The following is a 24,570-nucleotide window of genomic DNA, read 5'->3' as shown; positions in this document are numbered from 1 at the left end:
TTTTTTTTAAGACAGAGTCTTGCTCTGTCACCAGACTGGAGTGCAGTGGCGTGATCTTGGGTCACTGCAACCTCCTTCTCCCAGGTTCAGCCTCCCAAGTAGCTGGGACTACAGGCGTACACCACCACACCCAGCTAATTGTGTTTTTGCTAGAGATGGGGTTTCACCATGTTAGCCAGGATGGTCTCAATCTCTTGACCTTGTGATCCGCCCACCTGAGTCTTCCAAAGTGCTAGTTATATTGCCTGTTTGAAACTATGTGTTACAAATGACAAAATAGTTAAGGTGACTAACATTGATTTATGAAATTTCCAACAATCCTTTAGGGAAAATTCAACATTAGTAATGAGATTGGTTGTAATTGTTAAATTTTCTTAACTATCAATAATTTGCCTGGCTACCAAAAGTAACAATATTAGGGATAAAATAAATATATGGTTTTCTTGCAAAACACTACCTCTGGAAAGGCCCTGCTTACTACAGATAGATGTGGTTTCTCCAGAGTGGAAATTTCACAAAGCCTGAGACTTTGTCTGTAACATTGCTATAATCTCAGTGACCGAAACAATGCATGGCACATAGAAGGTACTCAACAGATAATTATTAGCTAACAAAATGGCTAATTTATGCATACATCTTTTATTTTAGATTTTCTTTTTTCCCATTGTCTCTATAATACAAACATTTGCTGTGCCTCTTACTGTCCTTGTTGAAATTCCCTACTGACTTAAAGTTATTTGATGGACAAATTTATAGTGACTTAAAGTTTTATCACTCCCAAAGACAGGAGCAGCTCCTCAATATGTGGTGTCCAGTGTACATAAAAATGCATGCCCCTTGTTCAAAAATTAATGAATTCACTGTGGCAACATCAGAGCATTAAAGAAAATTTGGGGCTCTTCTAAGTGTGGTTACACAGATGGCAGGCTCTTGAGGCTGGATGGCCCAGGAGATGATGCTTAACCTAAAGAATGAGTTAGTGAAGAGGATTATGTATTTTGTCTTTATGCTGAAACTGGCCTTTGATGTTCCAATTTGCTTACCATAGAGTAGAATACTAGAATGCAATATAAAGTTCTATAAATCTGAGATTGCATCATTCAACTGACATCATTAAAAATGATTTTTATCTCAACGTTATTGAAGACTAAAGTGCCTTAATATGAAAATAGATGTATTCTAGGATATAGTTTGAACGATGAAAATGAATAAGCTATAGCATGAAGGGAAATATTGGACTATATCAATTTTATGAACTCTGGAGGATACTAAGGAAATTCACACAAATTGGCTGAGTCAAAGAAAAGAAAGCAACAACTAAGACATAAATATATATGTGGTGATCTGTTAGATTCTTGGTTTTACTAGTTATATTATTTCTATTATAGGAAATTGAGCGTTGACCAAATGGTCAGTAGTTTACTTATGTACTAAGCATTTTCTTCACGTTAGATGTAGGGCATTTTAGAGTTCATACAAAAATCTTACACTGAATCTCAATTGTTACTGTGTTGTTAGTTTTTCCTCTCTTTAATTCTTCATCATTCAATGTGAATGTTACTGTGTTTTAAGAGACATATAGTGATGTTTTTTAAGGCTAAGGTATACCACAAGGCATTTTTACCTAAGACAGAAAATCATTTTTCTTAAATGACAGAGCCACATTTCAACATACGTTTTTGGTGATTTTTAAAATTGAAATATAAAATATTACAGGGAAGTAAATTTTAGTTTACAGAATTATTTATATATTTTAAAGACAATGATTTGATTTTAGAAGACAGTTTAGGGCTGTTAAACCTGTAATCTGAGCACTCTAGGAGGCCGACTCAGGAAGATCATTGAGGCCAGGAGTTTGAGGCTGCAGTGAGCTATCATGGCACCACTACACTTCAGCCTGGGAGACAGACCAAGACTCTATCTCAAAAAAGAAAAGAAAGGAAGAGATGAGAGGAGAGGAGAACAGAAAGGAGGAAAGGAAAGGAAAATAAAAAGAGGCCTCATGTATTTTGGAGTTTGAAGTTGATTGAATAATAAAAACTATAATTATAGGTTGTCTGACTTTCACATTAATTGAATATTAGATACTTTTTTTCTCCTAATTCTTTAAACATGCAAATTGTTTCCTTGGGAGTATTTGTGGTTGTTTCTTTTTTTTTTCTTTAATTTGAAATTAGTGGGTTTTTTTAGATTTATTTTCTGTGTTATTGCTACATACACACTCTGTGTTATATGGTGATAGTACAAATGGGCCTTTCCCTTAAGGTGCTTACCATCTAAATCGTCAAGACAGATTACATAGAAACTAGGCAGCACATAGTGGATGCACACTATGCTTAAAGTTTGATTGTACTTCTGTAGAACTTGTGAATTTTTTGTTCATGGGGGTGTAAGAAACTTTAGCAGAGAAATGACATTTGAGTTAAATGTTGACAAAAGTAGCATTGTGCTAGTGGCAGTGGAAGGAGGACATATTTGGCAGAATATGTAGGATGAAGAAAGCCCCAGGAATATTAAAGTGATAATTCTTATTTTTACTGTAGGATTGATATTTGTTGACATGAATATAAGCAAATTATATTGGTTTATTACATTTTACAGTTTTTTTTATTCCTGAAGCTATATTTTATCTGGCTAAAGTGCAGGTGACTTAAAATTGTTTCAATTAAAAAATTAAATATACTGAAACTTTATCTGCTATAATTCAATTTTATACAATAAAACTCTTCACATACTTGCTGAAAAATCCATGTGAATTGTAGCCTAAAATTTTGGCAAAACTTAAAATCAAATTTTTAATTATTGTCACTTGATTGCATTCATTTGCAAAAATATAATCATTATACAGCAGTAGCCTTAATGTTCAGTGGCATTTTTGCAAGTTATTTCATTGCTTTTTCTGGTATTATTCCATGGTAGCATCCTTAGACGCTTATTAACTTGCATTTATTTCTTTGCGTGACTTGACAAACTTGTAGGTTTTTAGTATACTCAACCTCGAAAACCTAAACAGTGAGACTGCCGATCTGTGGAATTCCCATGATGAGACATCTGGTGGGCAGATATAGCAGAAGACTCAATACAGATTTTGATGATTTTTTTCTACCTTGTTAGCGTACATGTACTCTATTTTATAGACAGAAAGTGGAGCCAAATTTAGAGGTTTAAACGAGATGCTGAAATGTAAGCATAGGTGCACAGTGGTGACCAACTGAGAAAATATTTCCCAAATTTTAGTTTTGTGCCACCCATCTAGTTATTATAATTATTTTAACCAGTGTCTGTACAAGTATTCACATCTGCAAAATGAGAGTTGTTGACAACACAGGACTATAGTACATGAGAAAGAACAGTTAATAAGCAGGAGGGCAACAGAAAAGAAATGACTAAGTCCACTTAACTGGATTTGCTTCCTTGTCCTTTTCCAGTTAAGGAGAAATAGAAACTGAAGGAATACCACAGTTTAAAACTGAAGTTCTATAGGTGGCTATAGCAAGGAATAGGTTATTTTATGTAAGTAGAAGTCATAAGACTAAAACATAAAATACCCTCACAAACCTTTGATCTAAGGAAGCTACATGTAATTAGCATGTGAGTTACTGGATAGAGAAACATTAATTTCTTTTCTTGAATCCAAAATTGTGAAGTACAGTCCATGACCTCTCAATTAATAATGGACATCAGAGGCTGGCAAACTTTTTGTAAAGGGCGGTACAGTAAATATTTTCAGCGTTTCCTGGCCATATGGTTTCTGTCACAACTATTCCACTCTGCTATGATAATGGGCAAGCTGCCATTGGCAATAAATGAATAGGCACAGCTGTGTTCCAATAATACTTTATTTACAAAAACAGGTGGTAACCATATTTTGCCCACAGGCTATAATGCATTGACCTCAAACCTACACTGTTGATATCCTATTAATTCAGAAATAAAATAATAACAAAGCTGAACCTCATGGGCTTACTAGAAAATTAAACTCACATATAACTGTTACTTGTCTATACAGACATTAATAATACATTTTATAAAGATCGAGGCAAAATCTTATTAACAGATATAATCTAGCATTTGCTTCAATAAACCATAAAAGTTATAGGGAAGCACAGAGGATAATGTTATTTCACCTGGTCAGCAAGAGTTCCATAGAGCAGGTAGCATCTGAGCTGGGTTAAGAATGAGACACTAGATCTCAGAAGGAAATGGATCTCATTAGATCTTATTAGCTCACTTTCACACAATCAAGAATGACCAAAGCATTTATCAGGGAGCATTATGATCTGATTTGTCCTTTGGGGACCTATTCAGTTGGCGAATCTGCAGAATTCAGAAAGAGACAATTAGAGAAATGGAGGTGGAGAAATAAAAGAGTTTCAAAAGACGTTCTTAAGGCTTAACAGTGAGACAAAGACAGCTTTTTCTGTTTCCCAAACAGACTACATTTGCATTGTGACCCAGTATTCAGTAAATTATTTGGAGATAATGTAACAGAGAGGCAAAACACTTTTGTTAAGAGCAAAATTGCCTGGGTGACAGAGTGAGACCCTGTTGGAAAAAAAAAAAAGTTGGGCAATGGGGACAAGTAATATTTTATGAATAGTGGCTCAGTAACAGGAAAAGATACAGAAAGCTTAAAAAAATGCTTTGAGACTCAGGAACAACATCTGAGAAGTCAGTTCACTTCTTTGCATGTTAGATTTCTTATCTCTTCACAGGTTTGGAATATTTACAAGGGCAAGTTTGAGGAAATAGAATAAATGAAAGGGAGCATAAGAAAAATTCTGCAGATTGGGTTGTGTGTGTAAAGGGTACCACTTATTCAGGTGGACGGCTACACAGGAATCAGATAGGGTGCTGGGGATTACTCACAACCTCTCTCATTAAGGGACAGTTAAGTCAATGACCAATGTTCTAAGGGCAATTTAAAAAAGAGGCTGATTGACATCAGGCAGATTAATGTAGTGCATAGTCCAGGCCCAAATTTATTTCCTAGCAGCTTTATGACCTTGGTCTGGCTGAGCCTCAAAACTTTTCATCTATAGAATAATGGGATCAGCTGGGGAACTGATTTCCAAATAGTGTTTCAATGGGAACAAAAAAATCTTTTGGAATATTTGCAAGTGCTTTTTAACTGCAGAGAGAAGGGAAATAGCAACAGAGAATTTTACTCATTTCTTCCCTTTCCAACATCAGTCAGAGCAAAATATGTTTCTCTTGTATACATAGGACTTATACGTAAGATTATATTTGGACAAAGGATTCTGATTCCCATTTATATATACATACACATACACACACTAGGAGTATTAAATACTCATAGTTGAAAACCATTGGCTTAGATGAATTCTTCCATCCCTTTTAAATATGTTGTTATGCTTCTATGATCCCAAAATGTTATGCCTTGGTCATTTAGAATATTGTAATGTCAAAGGATTTATGTTCTTGAGAAGGGTTTGAGAGAGCAAAGTGGTTTGAGATTAGTTGTAGCTGTAGGGATGGTGAAACATCCCTCATGTTTCTGGTGAGCAATTAGAAAATCAGTTCTGATGATCAGGAAAAGGTCAAAACTAAAACATAGACTTTACAAGTAATTGCATTAATTTGAAACAGATGAGCTCACCCAATATGAGAATAAGAAGCAAAGCTAAAAACTGTCCAAGGAGATGATGGAAAAAAGAAGAAACTGAAGCAAATGAGAATGAGTGATCAGTGGAAATCAAGGAAAATAAGCTCCCTAATATGTGTAGAAAAATAGAATATCCACCTAGTGAAAACCTGTTTGTACTTAGAGCATCTTCACAGCCTTCACTTCTTCCACATGAAAAAGATGTGAATGATTATATTTGTCCCAGAAACCATAATATTGATGAACGGATTTTGATAATGGAAGTGAGCTCTTATTTTCCTTTAAGTGAAGGGATTCAATATGGAAAGAGTGAGAAAGTATGAAACAGAGACAGAGTGAGACAGAGAAGTAAGAGGAAGAGAGGAGATAAGAAAAGGGGAAGGTCAAGATAAGAGGTGAGTTTAAAAGAGCATTTTGGTATGAATAACATCTCTCCTCAGATTATGTGGCATCTTCTTAAGCCACAGGTTGCATTATAGACACTTATAGAAGGTGACAATTATATGAATCCTCTTTTCAAGAATACCATTTAAAGGACTGAAAAGGACTATTTAAGACATCGTTAGTTGCAAGTTGATTTCAGAAGCATAAGTTATATCAATATTTTATTATATTTTGAGGGACATAAATATAAAAATGGGAAGTATTCTATTTCCTATACTCATTCAGTAAATATGTTTTTCTATTAAAATGTTTTATATAAAATTGAATCTGTATTACTATGGAAAGAACATTGGATTTATAATTTCCCTCCAATTATCATCTGAAAACATTTCAATTTTTTTCCCCAATTATCAGAACAAAGATTTGACTCTACAAATTATAGTTTAACAGTGATAGTTAATTAGCTTTTGTCTAATTACTGTCCCATGTGTTGGGGACTTTCTTCATTTGATAAAATTAAATACATTTTCAAATTCTCAGGTGATATGAAAATAAGAGCAAATCAATGAGAAATAAGAAAGTATACCCAATTTATGCTTCCTATACCCTTCATTCTTTTCTAATGCAAGCGATGGGGACATAGAAACTATTTGAATTTTAAATGACTGGATATAGAATTCTTCAACCCAGTGAGGACTGAAAATCATTTTTTAGTTTTAAAATTTGCATTTAAAATGATAATAGTAATTATTGAGTTTAAAAAGAAAACACTTGTGACAAATATCTCCATTCACTGATAAAGAATAAATGCCTCTATCAGATTTATAGTTAAGAATGGAATGTAAATTACAACGTATTATTTTAAGGCTATAATACCAAGACCAACTGTAACATTTTTTACTAGAGGAGAAGATAGAGGTATAGGAAATGATATGTTCACTGCTAATGTAGTTATGATCACACTTCAGATTTTTATGTTTACGAATGACACTCCCAACCTGCCATTCACAACTGGCAAAAAGAAAAATAAATAGAAATATTTATGGTGATTGGATCAATAGGCCAACAGCTTCATCACCCTTTTCTTCTATGTGGTAGTTAAAGCTCTAGAGCTCTACACCTCCTAGCAACAGAGAGAACAGTTATTAAAGTGATTTAATTTGTATGTGGCATGTTTAAGTTTCATTTTACAGTTCAGAATGTCTTGCAGCTCTTTCTTTGAAGGGTTCCAAATCAAAAGTAGAACTATGATTAGTACAAAGAACTTCACCCCTCAAATCTGCTTGCCGATAAATATATTTTTAGTTTTAGGAGAACCTAATTCATTTTCATAATCTTTTAATTTTTAATTCAACATTGTTAGATAGCAGTGAGGCTTAGAAAGGGATTACAAAAATTTAGAAAATCATTGAATTTGGGTTTTGATGGTACCTTTATGGAATATGTTGTGTGTTCTAAATATCTATTGTTAATTTTAAAAAAGAAAAGATTACTGTGCAGATCCCCACATATTTGTTTCATAAAACAATTTTAAAAGATCCCTAAATGTCTTAATTATTGGCATAGATTTAAAATACTGAGGGTTTGCTGTTGACCTAGTGCCTTTCATTTTACAGAGAAGGAAATAGGGCCTAGAAGTATAGATACTGTGTTCATTTCCTAAAGCTTTATCCTGACTTGAGCTTGAAATCTCAGATTTCAAATCCAGTGTGAAAGTTTGCAGCATGCATTAAAATCTTAGATTAAATGAATATTTCCCTTTATTATCTCAGGTAATTCAAATATTCAGTTGTACCCCTTTGACAAAGGCCTTGCAAGAAATGGTCATTATAGACAGGTGTTGCAATATTCTAGAGGTGATTCAGGTAACATTCTAGTTGGAACAAGTGTCTACATATTCTGTTGATCGTGGGGCACAAGATTGTCAGAGCCATATTCCAAGGATGCCACTCCAAAGAGTGTCAGGATGTTAGGTTCTGCTTGTCAGTCCCATATCCGGCTTGCAGAAGTTGGGAGAGATCTTATTTATTCCAGCCAATGCAAGTGTCTTTAATAGCATTATTTCATCATGGAATATCATATTCAACATCATTCTATGTTAAAATTTCTTTAGTTCAGCTCAATGTGATACTTGTCTTCTCCTAGCTGCCTGAAAATACAGGACCCATGGTTTGGCTTTCTAAATTGCTATCTAGCTGCAACCGGAGTGCATTATCATGAGTAGCATAATTTTAATATCAATAGCATCCCTGGAATATACAATAAAACTTACAGCACAAAAATGAAGAGTACGTTGTTAATGGTAAATTATTTTTTGAACTCTTACTGCAGTATAACAGAAACACAGAAACGTGCATAAATTGAAAGCATGCAGTTTAGTGAACACAAGTGTCAACATCCAATTTAAGATACAAAGTGTTACTGTACGTTGAAATATTTCAAAGTAAGTTACAAACACACAGAAAAACGAAGGTGTGTGGAGTGCTTATTATAATCTAGTTGCTGGGTTAAATACTTTACAGTTGGTATTTCATTGACTCCTTAGGACACCATTTAAAGCAGACATTGTGATTATATTCATTTTACAGATGAGAAGCTTAAACTGTAGAAAGCTTAGGCCTGACTTTTATAGACATCATGGTTACTAAGTAGTGACACAAAATGTTGAACATAGGTCAATTCTGGATGAAGAACCTGAATTCTTTACACAGAACACACAGTCTTTCAATGGAATGGGCTCAAGTAATGAGATTTTAGGCTCTGGAGATACATGCGAGAAATGTGTTTTTGGTGAGGGACTCCTTTTTAGAAACCTCAAATCACATTGTGTCTGCCTTCTGACCTCTTAGACTAGGGAATTGGAGCCTGGAAAGTTCTGTTGGGTGAAATTTAGCCCAAGAGAACACTAAGAATCAGGACTGAAAGCTTTAGAAAAGGTTGCAGAACGATGATTTGCAGGGGAGGGGAAGAGTTGAGGTCAGTAGACTCCTCTCCGAGTATATTATGGGTAAAGAAATCAGAATTCCCCAAATTTTATAGATATTCTGTTAGCAATAATGACTAGACCAAAAATATGTGAAATGAGAAGATTCTATGCAGAATATAAAAGGAAATACAGTCAGATCTCCATATATAGAGTTTCTACATCCATGAATTCAGCTAATCTTGAACTGCTCACTTTGTGACAGAATTATTCCTACCCCAAAGGTGGGAATCACCCAATACACCCATGTAACAAAACTGCGTATGTGCCCCTTGAATCTAAAATAAAAGTCGAAATTATAAAAAAGTATTGAGAAGAAAAAAATTTAAATACAACAATAAAACTTACGCAAATAAAAACTCATATAGTTTAACAACTATTAAATAGCATTTACATTGCATTATATATTATAAGTAATCAACAGATTATTTAAAATGTGTAGGGAGATGAGATAGGTTTTATGCAAGTACTGTACCATTTTGTATGAGGGATTTGAAAATCTACAGATTTTGGCATCTGAGGTGGTCTGGAACCAGTACCTCCCCCACCTCCATCTCCATGTCCCATGAATATCAAGGAAGAATTCTATCTGTATGCTGGTAATTTAAATATGTGAAGTAGAAATAATAAAATAACAAGCAGTTTAAATGTCTGTGTCTAAAATGCATTTACCATGAATGACAGTCCACTATGAATGAAACATAAGTAGTTCGCTTTTACCAAAGCTATCTAAATAATACTTGTAAACAAAACAGATGTAGTTTGACATTTAAACAGAAATGTCTGTTCTTTGGAATGAAATGCAATGTAAAAGGATATTTTAAAAATTGTATTAAACTCTATTCACACTCACATATTAGCACAGAATTAGTTGTCTATCATTCCAATTAATCACATTATATAAGTCTTTATGCGGTTTTAAAATTAGGTCCATATGTTTATTGTAGACTTCTATATACTTGTATAGACTAGCAGAATGGTTTACAAAATGCAATAATGCCTCAGTAGAATATTTGTTAATAAGGGCTTCATGCAGCTATAAGAAAACACTCTACTTCTTTTTAAATTATCTGTTAATTAAACCTCATTTGCTCTAAAGAACCTGTGACCCTGATCCATTGACGGAAGATTGTGTTCACTGGTTGTTTGATTTTGCTTTTGACAAAGAATGAGAGAGCCAGCTTCGTTTTATGTCAAAATGTTTATCAAGGTGGCAGTCGTGTCTGTTTCCACTGGATAAGGCATATTCAGTGGTATACAATCAGTGGTGTAATTAGGGAATTTGTAAAACAGGCATTGTCCAGAGTGATCATTTATAAGAGGGCTAACAGTGTCACCTGGGTTCTACAAGGAGACAAATGGCCTTTTTTATTGCAGAAGTAATAAAAATTTGATTTTTTTCTGGACCTTCTGCATTGTAGAGTTTACCACTGCGAGCAACAGTTGCTCTACAATGTAAAATAAATTGTGAATTACTTTAAGGCATCTTTCTTTTCAATGCTTTCATAAAATGCCTTTGATATATAATTTATAGCTTATCTTCCTTTTAATTTAGAATTCCTTTATCCACCAGAAATCAATAACATAATTAACATGATCAGACAGCTCCTTATAATTTACTAGTCCCTGGTTTTCATGGCAACAACTTGACCTTTGTAAAAATGGACAGCACTGACATTTTGTTATCCTTGTAAGGAAGGAGTAGATGTATATAGGGATGTCCAAAACTCATTATTTTATACAAATGCCATGAGAGCTGAGATATCTGTATTATGAGCCATTTTGTTATAATAACCAAACAAATAGATAATATTATTATGTCTAATGGGAGACAAATGCAATCTTCTTTCCTTGGATGGCTTTTGGGAAATGCCCCTGACTATTCAGATTAGAAAAGGTTTATTCCTGTCTTTCCTAAAATGTCATTTTCTTCAAATAGTATCCTTATTTAAAATGCATATATGTCCCCTGGATAACAGACAATGGCAATGAAATTTATTTTTATATGTATAAATATATTTATATATTTTAATTATATAAACCTTTGTTTGACCCTGTATATACCTATGCTCAGTACTTGAGACATCATAAGTATGAATAAAACAAAATCTATGCCCTCTAGAAATGTATACATAATAATAAAGTATGGTTATTGATACTATTCAAAGTACAGTGCTAATAAAACATAACTAACATAATAATATAGTGAGTGTTTATGCTATACCTTGGCTTATTAAGGTTATAAGTGTTAAAAATGTGAAGTAGTTACAGTTATGCTCACTTAGTGTAAACTGAAAGGTACAGGCTAGCCAATTTTCCCGAGGTCACCCAGCTAGTAGATGCTAGAGCTAGGAACTGAATCTAGGCAGCCAGACCTGAGCCTTGCTCTTTACTAATATTTGACAAAATTCAAAGTGTTTAGAGGACACTTCAGTGAATATTGTTCCATTTTATCATTACTTATTAAATTCTTCTTTGAATCAGCTTAATTTGCAGATAAGAAAACTAAAACTAAGACATCCGTTTGCCAAGGTTACGTGGCCAGTATGTGGATTAGAACCTGAGCCCAAGTCAAACTTTTAATCTTACATATTTACAAGTCTTTCAAGCTCTCCAAATTTATTTAAAAACATCCTCTGATTTGGAAATAATTGTTAGAAATTACCGGTTACAGGAAGTCTTACTTCTTGTGAAGTGTAATTCTTATGACATATAAATGGAAAGATATATTTTCATAATACATAGTGTAATTCTTGAAGATAATGAGCCAAATTTATTACTAGTCTCGCCCTTAGTCCTAGGTGTATTTGTCTATCGAAGGGGATAAAAAATGTGTATTTAAAATACATTGGTTTTATCTCTAACACTGGGTACAAATTGTAATATATGTGGCTCTGCTTTTGTTACTCCCAGAGTGCTGTTAGCTTAAAGGATAATGCTTTTGTATACATGTACTTAAATGTGTTTTTAAGGGCAAGTAGGCAAGGGTGCAAATATGTTATGAACTATAAGAACTATAGGAATTTGGAAATCTTACTTGGCTTTTTAGCTATAGGACTCTCTCCTGCCTATTGTAGTTTGTATAATAAACTGTTTGGAGTGCAGCATTCAACTTTTAATGTTAAAATTCTTTATTGACTGCTTATACATGAATAACTATAGTTTTCTAGATTTACTCTGCATTACTTAAAAAATAACAAACGTGAACTAAATCTTGATTAAGAGAGTTAATTTGAGGAATTGGTTTCTAGTTCTCAGAAATGTTTATAAGTTGACTAGTTCTTCATCAAATGGCCTAATCGTTTCTTAGTAAATAAATGTCTCAGCACTTTACTTGATGTTTTGCATCTTACCATACCACCTTTCTTTTCTTTACNTCTTGGCTCACTGCAACCTCTGCCTCCCAGGTTTTAGTGATTTTCCTGCCTCAGCCTCCAAAGTAGCTGTGAGTACAGGTGCCCACCACCACGTTGGGCTAATTTCGATGTTTTTAGTAAAGATGGAGTTTCACCACGTTTACCAGGATAGTCTCAAGCTCCTGACCTCAGGTGATGCACCTGCCTTAGCCTTCCCAAGTGGTGGGATTACAGGCATGAGCCACCGTACCTGGTCCTCCTCTCTTATTGTAGCAAAAAAGTCAAGTGTTTCTTTTACATACTCCCTATTCCTTCCAACATTCTCAATCTAATACATATTTGTTGCTTACTAAAATTTTGACTTGATTTGAATCTTTAACAAGCTGAAATATCTTGCTCCTGTTTACTTAGTTGTTTCAGGAAAAAAAAAGTTTTCTGCAAATAAGACTTTACATACTTAATCAGGGACCATTATTTCTTTATGTATATTAGTGTATGAGAAACATATAAAAGTCAGAGAAGGGAAGTTAAAAAAAATAAAGAATATGCTTTTATAGTTTTTCCCGAAGAGGTTGGGACATTCTCATAAGAGATTTGTTTTATTCTAAAAAATATTTTAATATAAGCTCAAGTTAGAAAACCAAATTATATGGAAATCATAACAATTCAAGATACTTGAAATCTTAACCAAATACTACCTTAGCAACTTCAGCTGAAGTCCCCTTCACTTACCTGTTTGTGAGGCAGCAAGAATAGAACCTGTGTTTATTTGCAGCTGGTCTTGTAGCTTGAGTAGCAAGGAAAATATGAACGCCACGCAGAGAAAGATTTTCTATTTGTCCTTTCATCTTACACTTTGTGTTCCCTTGAATCCCTCAGAGACTATTCTTATGCCATAGCAACACCTGCTGGGTGAGGGAAGTTGGAACAGCCACAACTGGTGCCTGCCAAAGCTGTTTTCCTGATTGAATGGCACTGCATGGGCTCCATCTCGAATACCAAAGCTTTTAGAGTTGCTACCCTCCAGGAACCTAGTTCTCTCCATACGTTTCAAATATTTAACAATGCCATTCTAATAAGATTTCCCCATTTCTTTCAAAAATAAGCATTGTGCATGTGTGTGTTTGCATGGGCATTTCCCCTTAGAACTTCCAAATGCACATGCTGTGGTATTTTAACCTCGTTTGTTTTTAATATGGGCTTGCTTTCTGTTCTGTTGCTAGATTTGTAAACATTGTCAATCCTGTTTTGTTAGCATCTTCTGATTTACTGTGGGTGTGGTGCTTAAAATTGTTTGTCAGTGTGGAAAAAGGCAGTTTTTATTTACAGAGTGTGATAAGAGATGTATTATGCTTATTCATATTATGGACAAAAATGGTAGACATACCATCTGTTGTGAAGACATATTTATAAATAACTGCATGTTTCATATAAGATTTACACACAGGACTGCAAGTAATACAAGTCTTAGAATATAGATCCACATGGACATTCTATCGAAGAGCCAACTAGCCTTTCCTTTACTGCTGATTGAAGAAAGTCATGGAATGGACAGATTACCCAAGGTTACCAAGTGCTTCCACTATTTTAGTGTATTACTTCTACCTCCTTAGAAATTACTGTATCAAAATCAAAATCTAGTAGAAGTGCTAACATTATAAAAATCTAGTTTTTTGGTGGATGTTTAAAATTAAGAATAGAAAAGAGATCATATATGAAAAATGATATTGAAATTTATATGCTTTATAATTAAGCCTTGGATAATCAAGTGCTGATTATTCATCAATGGCTTTCTTACTTTGGTTGCTTAGTAACCTTGATTGGTGCTCCATCCATCAATCAAGAACTTATTAAACACCTCAAAAAAAAAAAAAAAAAAATTAAAAAAAAAACTAAAAAAAAAAAAAAAAAAAACTTCAAAATGTTACATGATGTGGCAGCTACCGAAGAAATAGGAAAACCCTGATGATGACATCAGAACACTTTAATTACATATGTAAGTGCACATTTTGTTATGCCATATAGAATAAATTGGACATGCTCTAATTCAGAGACATAGAAGATGAATAAAAGATGCAGAAATCAGGAAAGACTAAATAGAACAGGAAACTTAAATTGGACCTTAAGGAATGTAACAATCATTGGATGGGTCGTCAGACTCATTCCTGAAGACAAGGAAGGAAGGTGAGGAATTGGGAATACGTCAGTATGTTAAGCAGTTGAAAAGCCCAGCCTCAACTGAATAGAGAGCTTTTCACAGAAGCACTGTGGCTTACTAAGGTTTGACAAATAAAATGGAATACAAGCAGTGGGATTTAGACCTTCTGTTCTGGAAAATCGGAAACTACTGTAGATATTTAAATAATATGGTGACATGATTTTTAAGAAAGATGAATTCAGAAATAGTAAATAATACTTTATTAGCTGAAGAAGAGACATTAGTCAATCATATCTTAGTATTCATTTATAAGGGGAAATACAACAACCCAGAAGGAAGTGTAACAATATAACATTATATTATCCTATGGCTCAGGGAAGTTTTGCATATTTTCAAACAACCACCACACACGCACAAAAATTAGGTGCTTTATATTATATAATCACCATGTTAACTTCACATTTGTATATACTAGGAATTATCTCTAGTAAGTATCCAATAGCAAACTTTATTCCTTTAATAAGAAATGAGCTTTAGTTTAGCTACCTTTCATCAATCATGATCTCCAAAGGAAGCAAATACCAGTAGGTTCATTAATAAGTGAAGAATGTCTAGCACATTGGATTTTTTTTTTTGGTCACCCTGAACATCTCAAGCACACCCTACTGTATTTTAAAAATTGACACACAGTTATAATTATACTAGAAATGGGTCAGGCATAATAGTTTACAAGGTATTATTCAGACTTGGAACAGAATTATTTTTAAATTGAATGAAATTTGCAAATTTGCCTTGTATAATTATATGAATGCTTTCCAGTGACCACTGAAAATTGACGTTCTTATAAATTTTACATTTTAAAGCAACTCTTCTAAATTTTAGTGGTGTGTTCACATCAGCTGTGAGGTATATGATAATTAGAATATTTCAAATATTGTTCGGAAGTTTTAAAATACAGATTACAGTCCTGGCATTATTCTCACTTACACCGAATATACTTTCTTGAATGGAGAAGAAATGAGTGGAGTTAAAACAAGCATACTGACAATTTCAGTTAACCAGAGGCTTATTTTACTTATCCTATTGTGAGCTAGCATAATTGATGTGCCATTGACAGTTTTTGCAATCGCAAATTATTTAGTTCTTTGCTTCTATGTAAAACTACTTTGCAACTTCTCAAAACCTCAAAATCTAAGTATATCCATGTGCATGTCCCATGCTTATGGAGCCAATCTGTAAATGTGCTGGCAAAGAAGAGATGGGGAGGACTGCTGACATAAACACTGAAACAGCACTTAAGTATGATAGAATATCTTTCCTTTAAAATTGTGCTCTGAAATAAAGTTGTTGCTTACCTTGGAGTCTCAATTAGATCACCAAAGATGAAACTCATCAAGTTTATAGCAACTATTTTTAACCCATCTGTTGGCGCACGTGCGTGCGCGCACACACATACACACACACACACACAGACACACACACACACACAATTTGGTTCATTGGGATTATTTGCATCTACAAATTTACTGCTTTAGTTTTTCTTTTTTTTTACATTTGTTTATATCTGATCAGAATAAGAATTATTGAAATCTGTTCTCTATGGGTAACTTTCCTAAATTCAGTATCTGTGAAGTTTTTATTTATATGTTAAATATAGATTATGCATTCTACTCTAGAACATACGTATCTTTTATAAAGTACTTCCCTCCAAAATTCAGGTGTAATTCAGTTAGTGCCATGGTTATTTTAGGATTCTTGAAAATATGAGTCTGATTCTCTTTCAGAAGAAAATTCTATTACTGAGCTTCTTATGATTCTTATATTGAAAGAAATAATAGCTTTTGTTTCAATATCTGCTATTAAAGTTTACTACAGTAATATATTTGAAACCAATAATTCCATGAAAAGCACAGTCAAATTTCTTGGTTTCAGACGTGATATTTTTTTCGCATAGTTCAAATGAACGAAACTTCTGCAATTTTAAAGTCATTTTCTAAGTAAAGACTAAACTTTCTCAGCTGCCATCCCAATGGAGAAATGAAAATATTTTCTTTTTCCATACTTACTTTATTTTACGGTCTGTGATCAGTGGAAAAGTTGACAAAAAGCAATTTGTTCAAATTGTTTGTCTATTTATTTACATTTAGAATGAGAAACTTTGGTGTTATACCATGTTTTCCAAGTTTTTCTGATTATAACATCTCCTACAGTAGCATTTCAGGCAAAAAAAAAATATCAAGGGCTGTGTATAGACTATATGTTAGAGAATGTATCTGCATTTTTATTAGGAGTGACTTTTCCTAGCAGGTACATTGAATGAATGTGGAACTCACAAGGTGTAGAAATTTCAAATAATTATGCTAAATTTTATATGTTTTCAGCATGAGACAATATTTTTTAAGAAATAATTTGATTAAAGACCTAAAAACTAAATGATAAAATTAAATTTCAAAGTAATTCATAACTTACCTGTTCAAATATTTAAATGAAAGAAAAAAGAAACCTGGAAGAATCTTTTCTTGACTTCCTTAACTTTTCACACACCCACACATTTCAAGATCTGCATCAGAAATATATTCTAACAATATATTTTTGCATAAGATTACGCTGCTTATATGGGCTACTAATTATAGAATTACTATATTTTATTATTTATCATATTTTTTCCAAAATATGCATGATTTGTATCTCTTATGTTTATTATCTATTATTTTGATAGCTTTTTATTTTCCTATGTTCCCATCATCATTTTCGGCTCTGCCTTTCTTTCTTTCTCAATTATTTAACAACTGTTTTATCTGTGCCCAGCAGGAAAGCAAGATACTAGGCTTTGGAGGCAGATTAAGACTCTGTGCCCTTAAGGAGCTGCCTGGTCAGGGATATAAACATAGAAGAGAATACAGGACAAAGTCACAAGGACAGGTTAAATGAGTAAAATGTACAATGTAGTGCGCAGTGGCAAAGTATAAGTAACCAGGTCAGCCTGGTGTCACAAAAGAAATAACATTTGAACTGAGTTTCAACACATGGGACAGACAGGGGGTGCTAGAAGACAGCAAGAGCCAGACACTCTGAACATGGAAAAGAACAGCTTGTTGAAGGGCGCAGAGGTTAACTAGTTGGTGAAGCTTCACTAAGAGTGTTAACAGGAGTTGATTTCAGAAGAGCATTTCTCAGTCTATGTTTTCAGAACATCACTTCCAGAGTGATACATTTATGTTACTAAAATGTGAAGTTTTCAATGAATAAGTTTTGGGAAATAGATTGAATTAATATTTTAAATTTCTCTGGGCTTCTTGGGCTCTGTAATATGTTCATGGGCATTAAGTATATTGTTTAAATAGTAAAAAAAAAAAAAGTGAATTAAAGAAAATAAAAATTTATCAGTAATCCCACACTTAGAACCACTTTTCGTGTTTTGGTGCAGCTGTTTCTAGAATTTCTTTTCCTCTAGGCTTTTCCCATGGAAGTCTCCTCTTCCCCGAATTAATGCCCAATTACCTTGCTACTTTATGTATACGTTAGGTGTAAAATTTTGTACTGTGTTTCTGTATGTGAGAGATGGTGTGCTGGCTGGTAACAGTATGATGACAGAGTATGTATAGTCTACCCTTCAAGAAGCTTCCTATTAACATTCATTGGCATTTTAAAAAATTTTTATTGTATACATTAGAGGATTACAACATGATATTACAGGATACATACGGATAGTAAAATGGTTACTATAGTTAAGTAAGCTAACATATTCATCATCTCACAGTTACTTTTGTGTGTGTGTTTGTATGTGAGTGACAAAAGCAGCTAATGTCTACTTATATAATTAGATGCAGCTGTCTATGCTGTACAGTAACATGTTTTACAGACTGAATAATAGTAGTCATAGCTATTTATACTACTTGCCAACATGCTTTTCTCGCTTAACAATATAAATGCCTTAATAAATATAGGCCTATTGCATCATCATTTAAAAAGACCGTGTCATATTCTGTTGTTCACCTGTTTTATGACTTATTTAACAACTCCATTAGGCTGTTTTCAGGTTTTTTAAATTAAAGCAATGTTGTGTCGAGCACTCTCACTGAGGTTTGTCATCTTTATGCTGACACGAACAAAACTGTTTATGATGATAAAGCTTAGACAGGGTAGCAGAAAGCCTGGAAGAATGAGGCTAGTGACAGAGAGGCCACTTAGGATGCTGTCACAAGAAGATAAAATGATGACTTCTGAGAAAGCTGCCTATGGCCAGGACAAGAAATAGGCAGATGTGAAACATAGTTTCAAGTAAAAAAAAAAAATAACTTTGATTGCTGTTTTGAAATGGTGGACGAGAGGAAATGGTGAAACAACACTGTATGGTTTTCAATTAGCAGATGGAATCCATTGAAATTAACTATTAACCAAGTCAAGGGATAAAATAGTGCTTAGGTTTGGAGGTTTGAAAAGCTTTTGGAATATAAAGAGAGGCTGCAATCATGAGCCATTGGAATAAAGTTGTAATTTGTTAACACATAAAACAGAGAGAAGTCTCTGAGAACAAATGAGATCTCTAAACAGAAAAATTTATAAAAAAACAAGAGAGTTGAGTAATTATTACGGATAGAAAATTTAGTGAGGACAGAAAGATAGAGAAGCATATAACAGCTTTGAGAAATTATACAGTCTTTTTGGCCAAGAGACTTTTAGGGGAAAGATTGAACCTGATTTAAAATCTTATTTTTGTTTTTGAGATGGAGTCTCACTCTGTCGCCTGGAGTGCAGTGGCTTCATCTCAACTCACTGCAACCCCCGCCTCCCGGGTTCAAACTATTCTCCTGCCTCAGCCTCCTGAGTAGCTTAGACTACAGGTGCAAGCTACCCATGCACAGCAATTTTTTTTTCGTAGAGATGAAATTTCACTATGTTGGCCAGGATGCACTTGATCTCCTTACCTCGTGATATGTCTGCTTTGGCCTCCTGAAGTTCTGAGATTACAGGTGTGAGCCACTGCGCTTGGCCTAGGAAGAGATAGATATTAATCTTCTAGCTAGGTTTTGGTATTTTCTAAAACCTGAGATAATTTATCTGAAAATCAATTTTTATGTTATCAAGATTAAAATTGAGGTTTATATTTCTGTAACTTTAATTTGGCAGGGAGGAAAATTTAAATACATGAGTAACATAAATTTTAAAAGGGATATGTGAACTATTTAGCATGGCAACATTTAAAAAATATAGCTAGTCAATAATCTATTGTAATTTGAATGCTCTAATGTAAAAAGATCTTTAAATATCCATTCTATTAAGTTAGGAAATAAACTCTATCTTTTGACACCCTTCTCTTTTTAACTTTTTACTATTCATTCTTATAATCAGAACATCAGTAACGTTGGGACAAATAAAGTACAAACTCTTCGTTTTAGAAATGACAAGCCTGGGCACGGTGGTTCATGCCTGGAATCCAAGCACTTTGGGAGTCTGAGGAGGTTGGATCCCCTATTGTTGGGAGTTTGAGACCAGCCTGGCCAACATGGTGAAACCTTCTCTGCTAACAATATGAAAAAGTTAGCTGAGTATGGTGGTACGCACCTGTAATCCCAGGTACCCAGGAGGCTAAGGGAGAACAATCTTTTGAACCCGGGAGGCAGAGGTTGCACTGAGCTGAGATCCTGCCACTGCACCCCAGCCTGGGCAACAGAGCAAGTCTCCATCTCAAAACAATAACTGAAAATAAAATTAATACAGACAGTGGTTGTGGTTGGCTGAGGTCATGTAGCCTGTTTCTGGAACAGATATGGATTGAATATTTCAAGTAATAACACTCTATTAGTCTTCAAAGTTAAAACTTTTTTCATTTATTTTACACAGATTTATCAAAATTTGAATATTTATTTTGAAGTTGGTATATGTAATAAGTAGTTTTGATATACATGAAAAATATTCAGATATAGATGGATAATTGATACAGTTATTTAAGGAATATAGATGTTGGCCTTATCCACTGTGATAACAATGATAATTGAAAAAATAAAAGATTATTTACAAAATATTTCTTATATACTCCCTCACATTCATCTCGACTCTTTTATATTGTCCCTGAAACAGTGACCAAGTGACACGCAGGGATTTTTGTCCAATTTGTCATGAGCAGAAAAAGAGGAGTCTAGTGCTAACACTCAAAAGTTATTAATTCCAGATACCATTTTATTGAGCCTCCTTCAGTATTCATGTCTTTACATTGGCTACCTGCTATAAATTATTTTTGTTTGTATTCTGTTCAAATTGAAGTATTTATTATCTCTTATTGTCAATATTCTCAGTTGTTATATATATATATATATATATATTTTTTTTTTTTTTTGAGACGGAGTTTCGCTCTTGTTACCCAGGCTGGAGTGCAATGGCGCGATCTCGGCTCACCGCAACCTCCGCCTCCTGGGTTCAGGCAATTCTCCTGCCTCAGCCTCCTGAGTAGCTGGGATTACAGGCACGCGCCACCATGCCCAGCTAATTTTTTGTAGTTTTAGTAGAGACGGGGTTTCACCGTGTTGACCAGGATGGTCTCGATCTCTTGACCTCGTGATCCACCCGCCTCAGCCTCCCGAAGTGCTGGGATTACAGGCTTGAGCCACCGCGCCCGGCCTCAGTTGTTATATTTTAATATTAAATATTTGGCCCTCATGATTATCAAGGGGATTTAGACTAAAACATGAAATCCCTAATTGTGCCTGTCACATAGTAAGTGCTGAGGTAATTCTTCATCCTTTCTCATGGAGGGTGATAAGTATCATAGTTCCATTCCAATCTTATTGTTACATGATGCTACTTAGATTTTAATTGCATCGTTCACTTCAAAAAGAACAAATACTTTGACAAAATTTTTTGTTTCTTTATGCAAGAACAAATTAGCCATTTAGGTTTTTAAACTGCAGCCATTTTAAACATATATTTTGTTAATGTCACTTTCTAGGATGAGTGTATCTACTTCAGAATGATGGTGGTTAGTATTTCCTATTATTTTAATTCTAAGAAGTTATGCATTATGTAATCAGTTTTTTAACAGTAAGTAAGCGAAAGAATTAAATGAAAAAGTGAATTGAAGATATCTGATTAGGAAGATAATTCTCATATCACTTTGAACTTGAATTTATTTGTTCTATATATAATAAGGGAAACGACATTTCAAAATTAGTTGAAAAATAATTTTAAATGTAATTATGTTTAGTTTTGTACCTGGGCACTGGGGCATAATAAAACTAAAAGGAAGAATAAAACCTTTCACTTTTCATTCATGTGCAGTACTGCTTCCAAAGGGAATATATAACATTTATCAGAAGGATAGAATTATTCATGTTTCTGGTTATTTGTATTTACAGCATTCTATTTAGCTTGTGCTTTTTTGATAGATGTTCTACTGCACAAATGCATTTGAATTCATATACAATTGTATAAGAAATAAGAATCCTCCAATGGAACTAGTCATAATGTTTATAAGAAAAATCATTGTATAGTACTTCCCTCATACAACTTAGTACTTTTCACTAAATCCTAACATAAATATATTTCAGCACAATAAAGTAAGTTACAGTAAAATCAAACTTTCTTATAAATATTCTCTGTAAATCAGAAATTAGCTTTACTTGAGAAAAATTATAATTCTTGAAATGTATTTTGTAGAGTTATTTAGTATTTTGTAGAAATATTGGCAACATTATGGCAAGCTATTTACAATGACTTCAAAATATTTTGAAGTGAAATAATAAGAAATTCAAATTCACAAAAAAATGTCCAAAAAAGGAGAATAGAATGGATTGTCACATTGCTCGATTTCACTCCCACTGGGGAGAAACAAACCCTAAATCTTAGCAATTTGGCAAGTTTTTAAACCAGTCAAAACTGATTTTTTATCAGAGGTCTCTCTTTTTCCCTTTCTGACTACTTGCACTTATTGTGACTACTAAGTCAACACAGCTGAATGCTACTCTTCTATGAAATGCAGATGTTAAAGCCCCAGTTAATGACTAATAATGACAGGTCACTGAGAAGATTATTCTTATGTTGACCACTCACTTTTCAATTCACTGCCTTAATTATTTTGCTGATGTTTGAAGTCCTGAGTTAAAAATATACAGTGAAAATAATTAAACATGATTTTAAGTGAGAGTATGTTCCATTTATTCCCAAGGTTTTTGGTCATCTGAATTGTCACATTTCTTCAACCAGCAGAAATTGTTTCCTTATGATTTTCTGTATCTGAATATGCTCTACCAGTTTATACTAACCTTGAAAAATTTTCTTTTTCCCATTTCAAGTTCCACCCAATCTGACTGTTCCACAGGAAAAATCACCATTGGTCACCAGAGAAGGAGACACAATAGAACTGCAATGTCAAGTAACTGGCAAACCTAAACCAATCATCCTTTGGTCTAGAGCGGATAAAGAAGTTGCAATGCCTGATGGATCAATGCAAATGGAGAGTTACGATGGAACCCTGAGGATTGTGAACGTATCTAGGGAAATGTCAGGAATGTACAGATGTCAGACCAGCCAATACAATGGATTTAACGTGAAACCAAGGGAGGCCTTGGTGCAGCTCATCGTTCAGTGTAAGTAAATTCCCTTTTTGTGCATTTCCGTGTGGGGAAGAGGGAAGAAGAGTTACCATTATTCCACCAGTCAAATGAGGTGATTTTTGGAATTGGATTAGGAAAACGATTTCTACATTAATGCTACCCAATTTAAAGTATAATTTACCCTAAATCTGCTTTTTACATGAGCTTATGCACACTAATAGAGGGGTGTGTGTGTGTGTGTGTGTGTGTGTGTAATAATTATGATGGTGTTACTGGTTGGTTAATGCCAAAGAATCAACAAACCTAATGGTGAGAAACTGTCCATATGCAATAAGCAAAGTGGAGACTTGACGTAATTGCTAATTCAGGTTGTTACACATTTGTTTTCACAGTCCATGTTTTTACTTCAGGCAATTGCATGTCCTTTCCCCAAATTATCTACCTATTTCAAGCATCTCTTTGCTTAAATTATGGAGCTCTAATCATTGAAATGCTATGTTTGCATACCTGAAGTTGTAACAGGGAATTACATAATTATCTAGTAATATACTGATAATTCAGGGAAGTCTAAGGTGCTGAATTTTTGCCGAATTTATCATAGCATATAATTGTTTTACTGAGAATTGAATAAGATACACTTTAACTACTTTTTTACTGAAATTAGTTATGGTACTGATTAAAACTGTAGCTATTAAGGAGTTTATATTTGCTTTCTGCATTAAAAAATATCAAAATCCACATACTTAGGGGTCAGTAAAAATGTACCAGTGTTACTATTGTTGGGTTATTACAGAATACCCTGGTAACTGGACTGCCCAATGGTAAAGACATTGCTGAAAGAGAAGAAAACTAAACACAATCTATTCAGTCTCTAATAGGGCTACTGTAAATTCTAATTGATATACTATTTGTTAAGTATATGGTATAAAGTTTTCATTAAACAGATGAATTAGGTGAAACCATGCACTTCAGTAAAAGTGTCATTTTTGCCTATTTTTAACTCAGGAAATTGAAAATAGAATTTAATCCAAAAATGTCTATTTTTATATTAGACTTAAAGTTGTTGGCAGAATGAATTGACTATTTTATATTTGGGTGAATAATTAAAATATGAAAATATGTGTGGGACTATTTAGCTACAAATGTATTTATACATGAGATATGAGTGTAGGGTGAGAGACAGGGTTCTGGGTGCTGCTTAACTATTCCCTACCCCTCATCTATAGAATCTCAGATTCCAGATTTGCTGTTTGTCCTATAAATATGTAAACTGATTTTTGCAAACAAAGGCTAAATGACTTGGCTGATTTCTAACTGATTATGAGTTTGTTTTTTTTTTCCCTCCAAATAAGGTAGGTTTTAGAAGTCAAGTTGCATTTGGCAGTTTAAAATTGCTTTTTTCTCACTGGCCTCTGTCCTCATGACAGTATGTTTATGGGCATGAGGATCATGTGAAAACAAGTTTCAGAAAAAAAAAAGAGAAGAAAGAGAAACTGCTTCTCATTTTCTAAAAA

At 33.8% G+C, this 24,570-nt stretch overlaps 1 protein-coding gene across 1 annotated transcript in view; it reads left to right on the top strand.

Moving 5' to 3' along the window:
* LOC108288041 (MAM domain-containing glycosylphosphatidylinositol anchor protein 2-like) overlaps nt 1-24,570 on the top strand; it is a 735,245-nt gene that overhangs the window by 623,053 nt on the left and 87,622 nt on the right. Inside the window, exon 8 of the mRNA XM_017506819.2 lies at nt 22,796-23,089. Coding sequence (XP_017362308.1) covers nt 22,796-23,089 — 294 coding nt within the window. The remainder of the gene's footprint in view (nt 1-22,795; nt 23,090-24,570) is intronic.

This window comes from Cebus imitator, unplaced genomic scaffold (genome assembly GCF_001604975.1).
Source record: "Cebus imitator isolate Cc_AM_T3 unplaced genomic scaffold, Cebus_imitator-1.0 Scaffold361, whole genome shotgun sequence".
Classification (NCBI taxonomy): Eukaryota; Metazoa; Chordata; class Mammalia; order Primates; family Cebidae; genus Cebus; species Cebus imitator.
The sequence above is the reverse complement of the archived record's forward strand: the minus strand, read 5'-3'. Positions and strand labels throughout refer to the sequence as shown.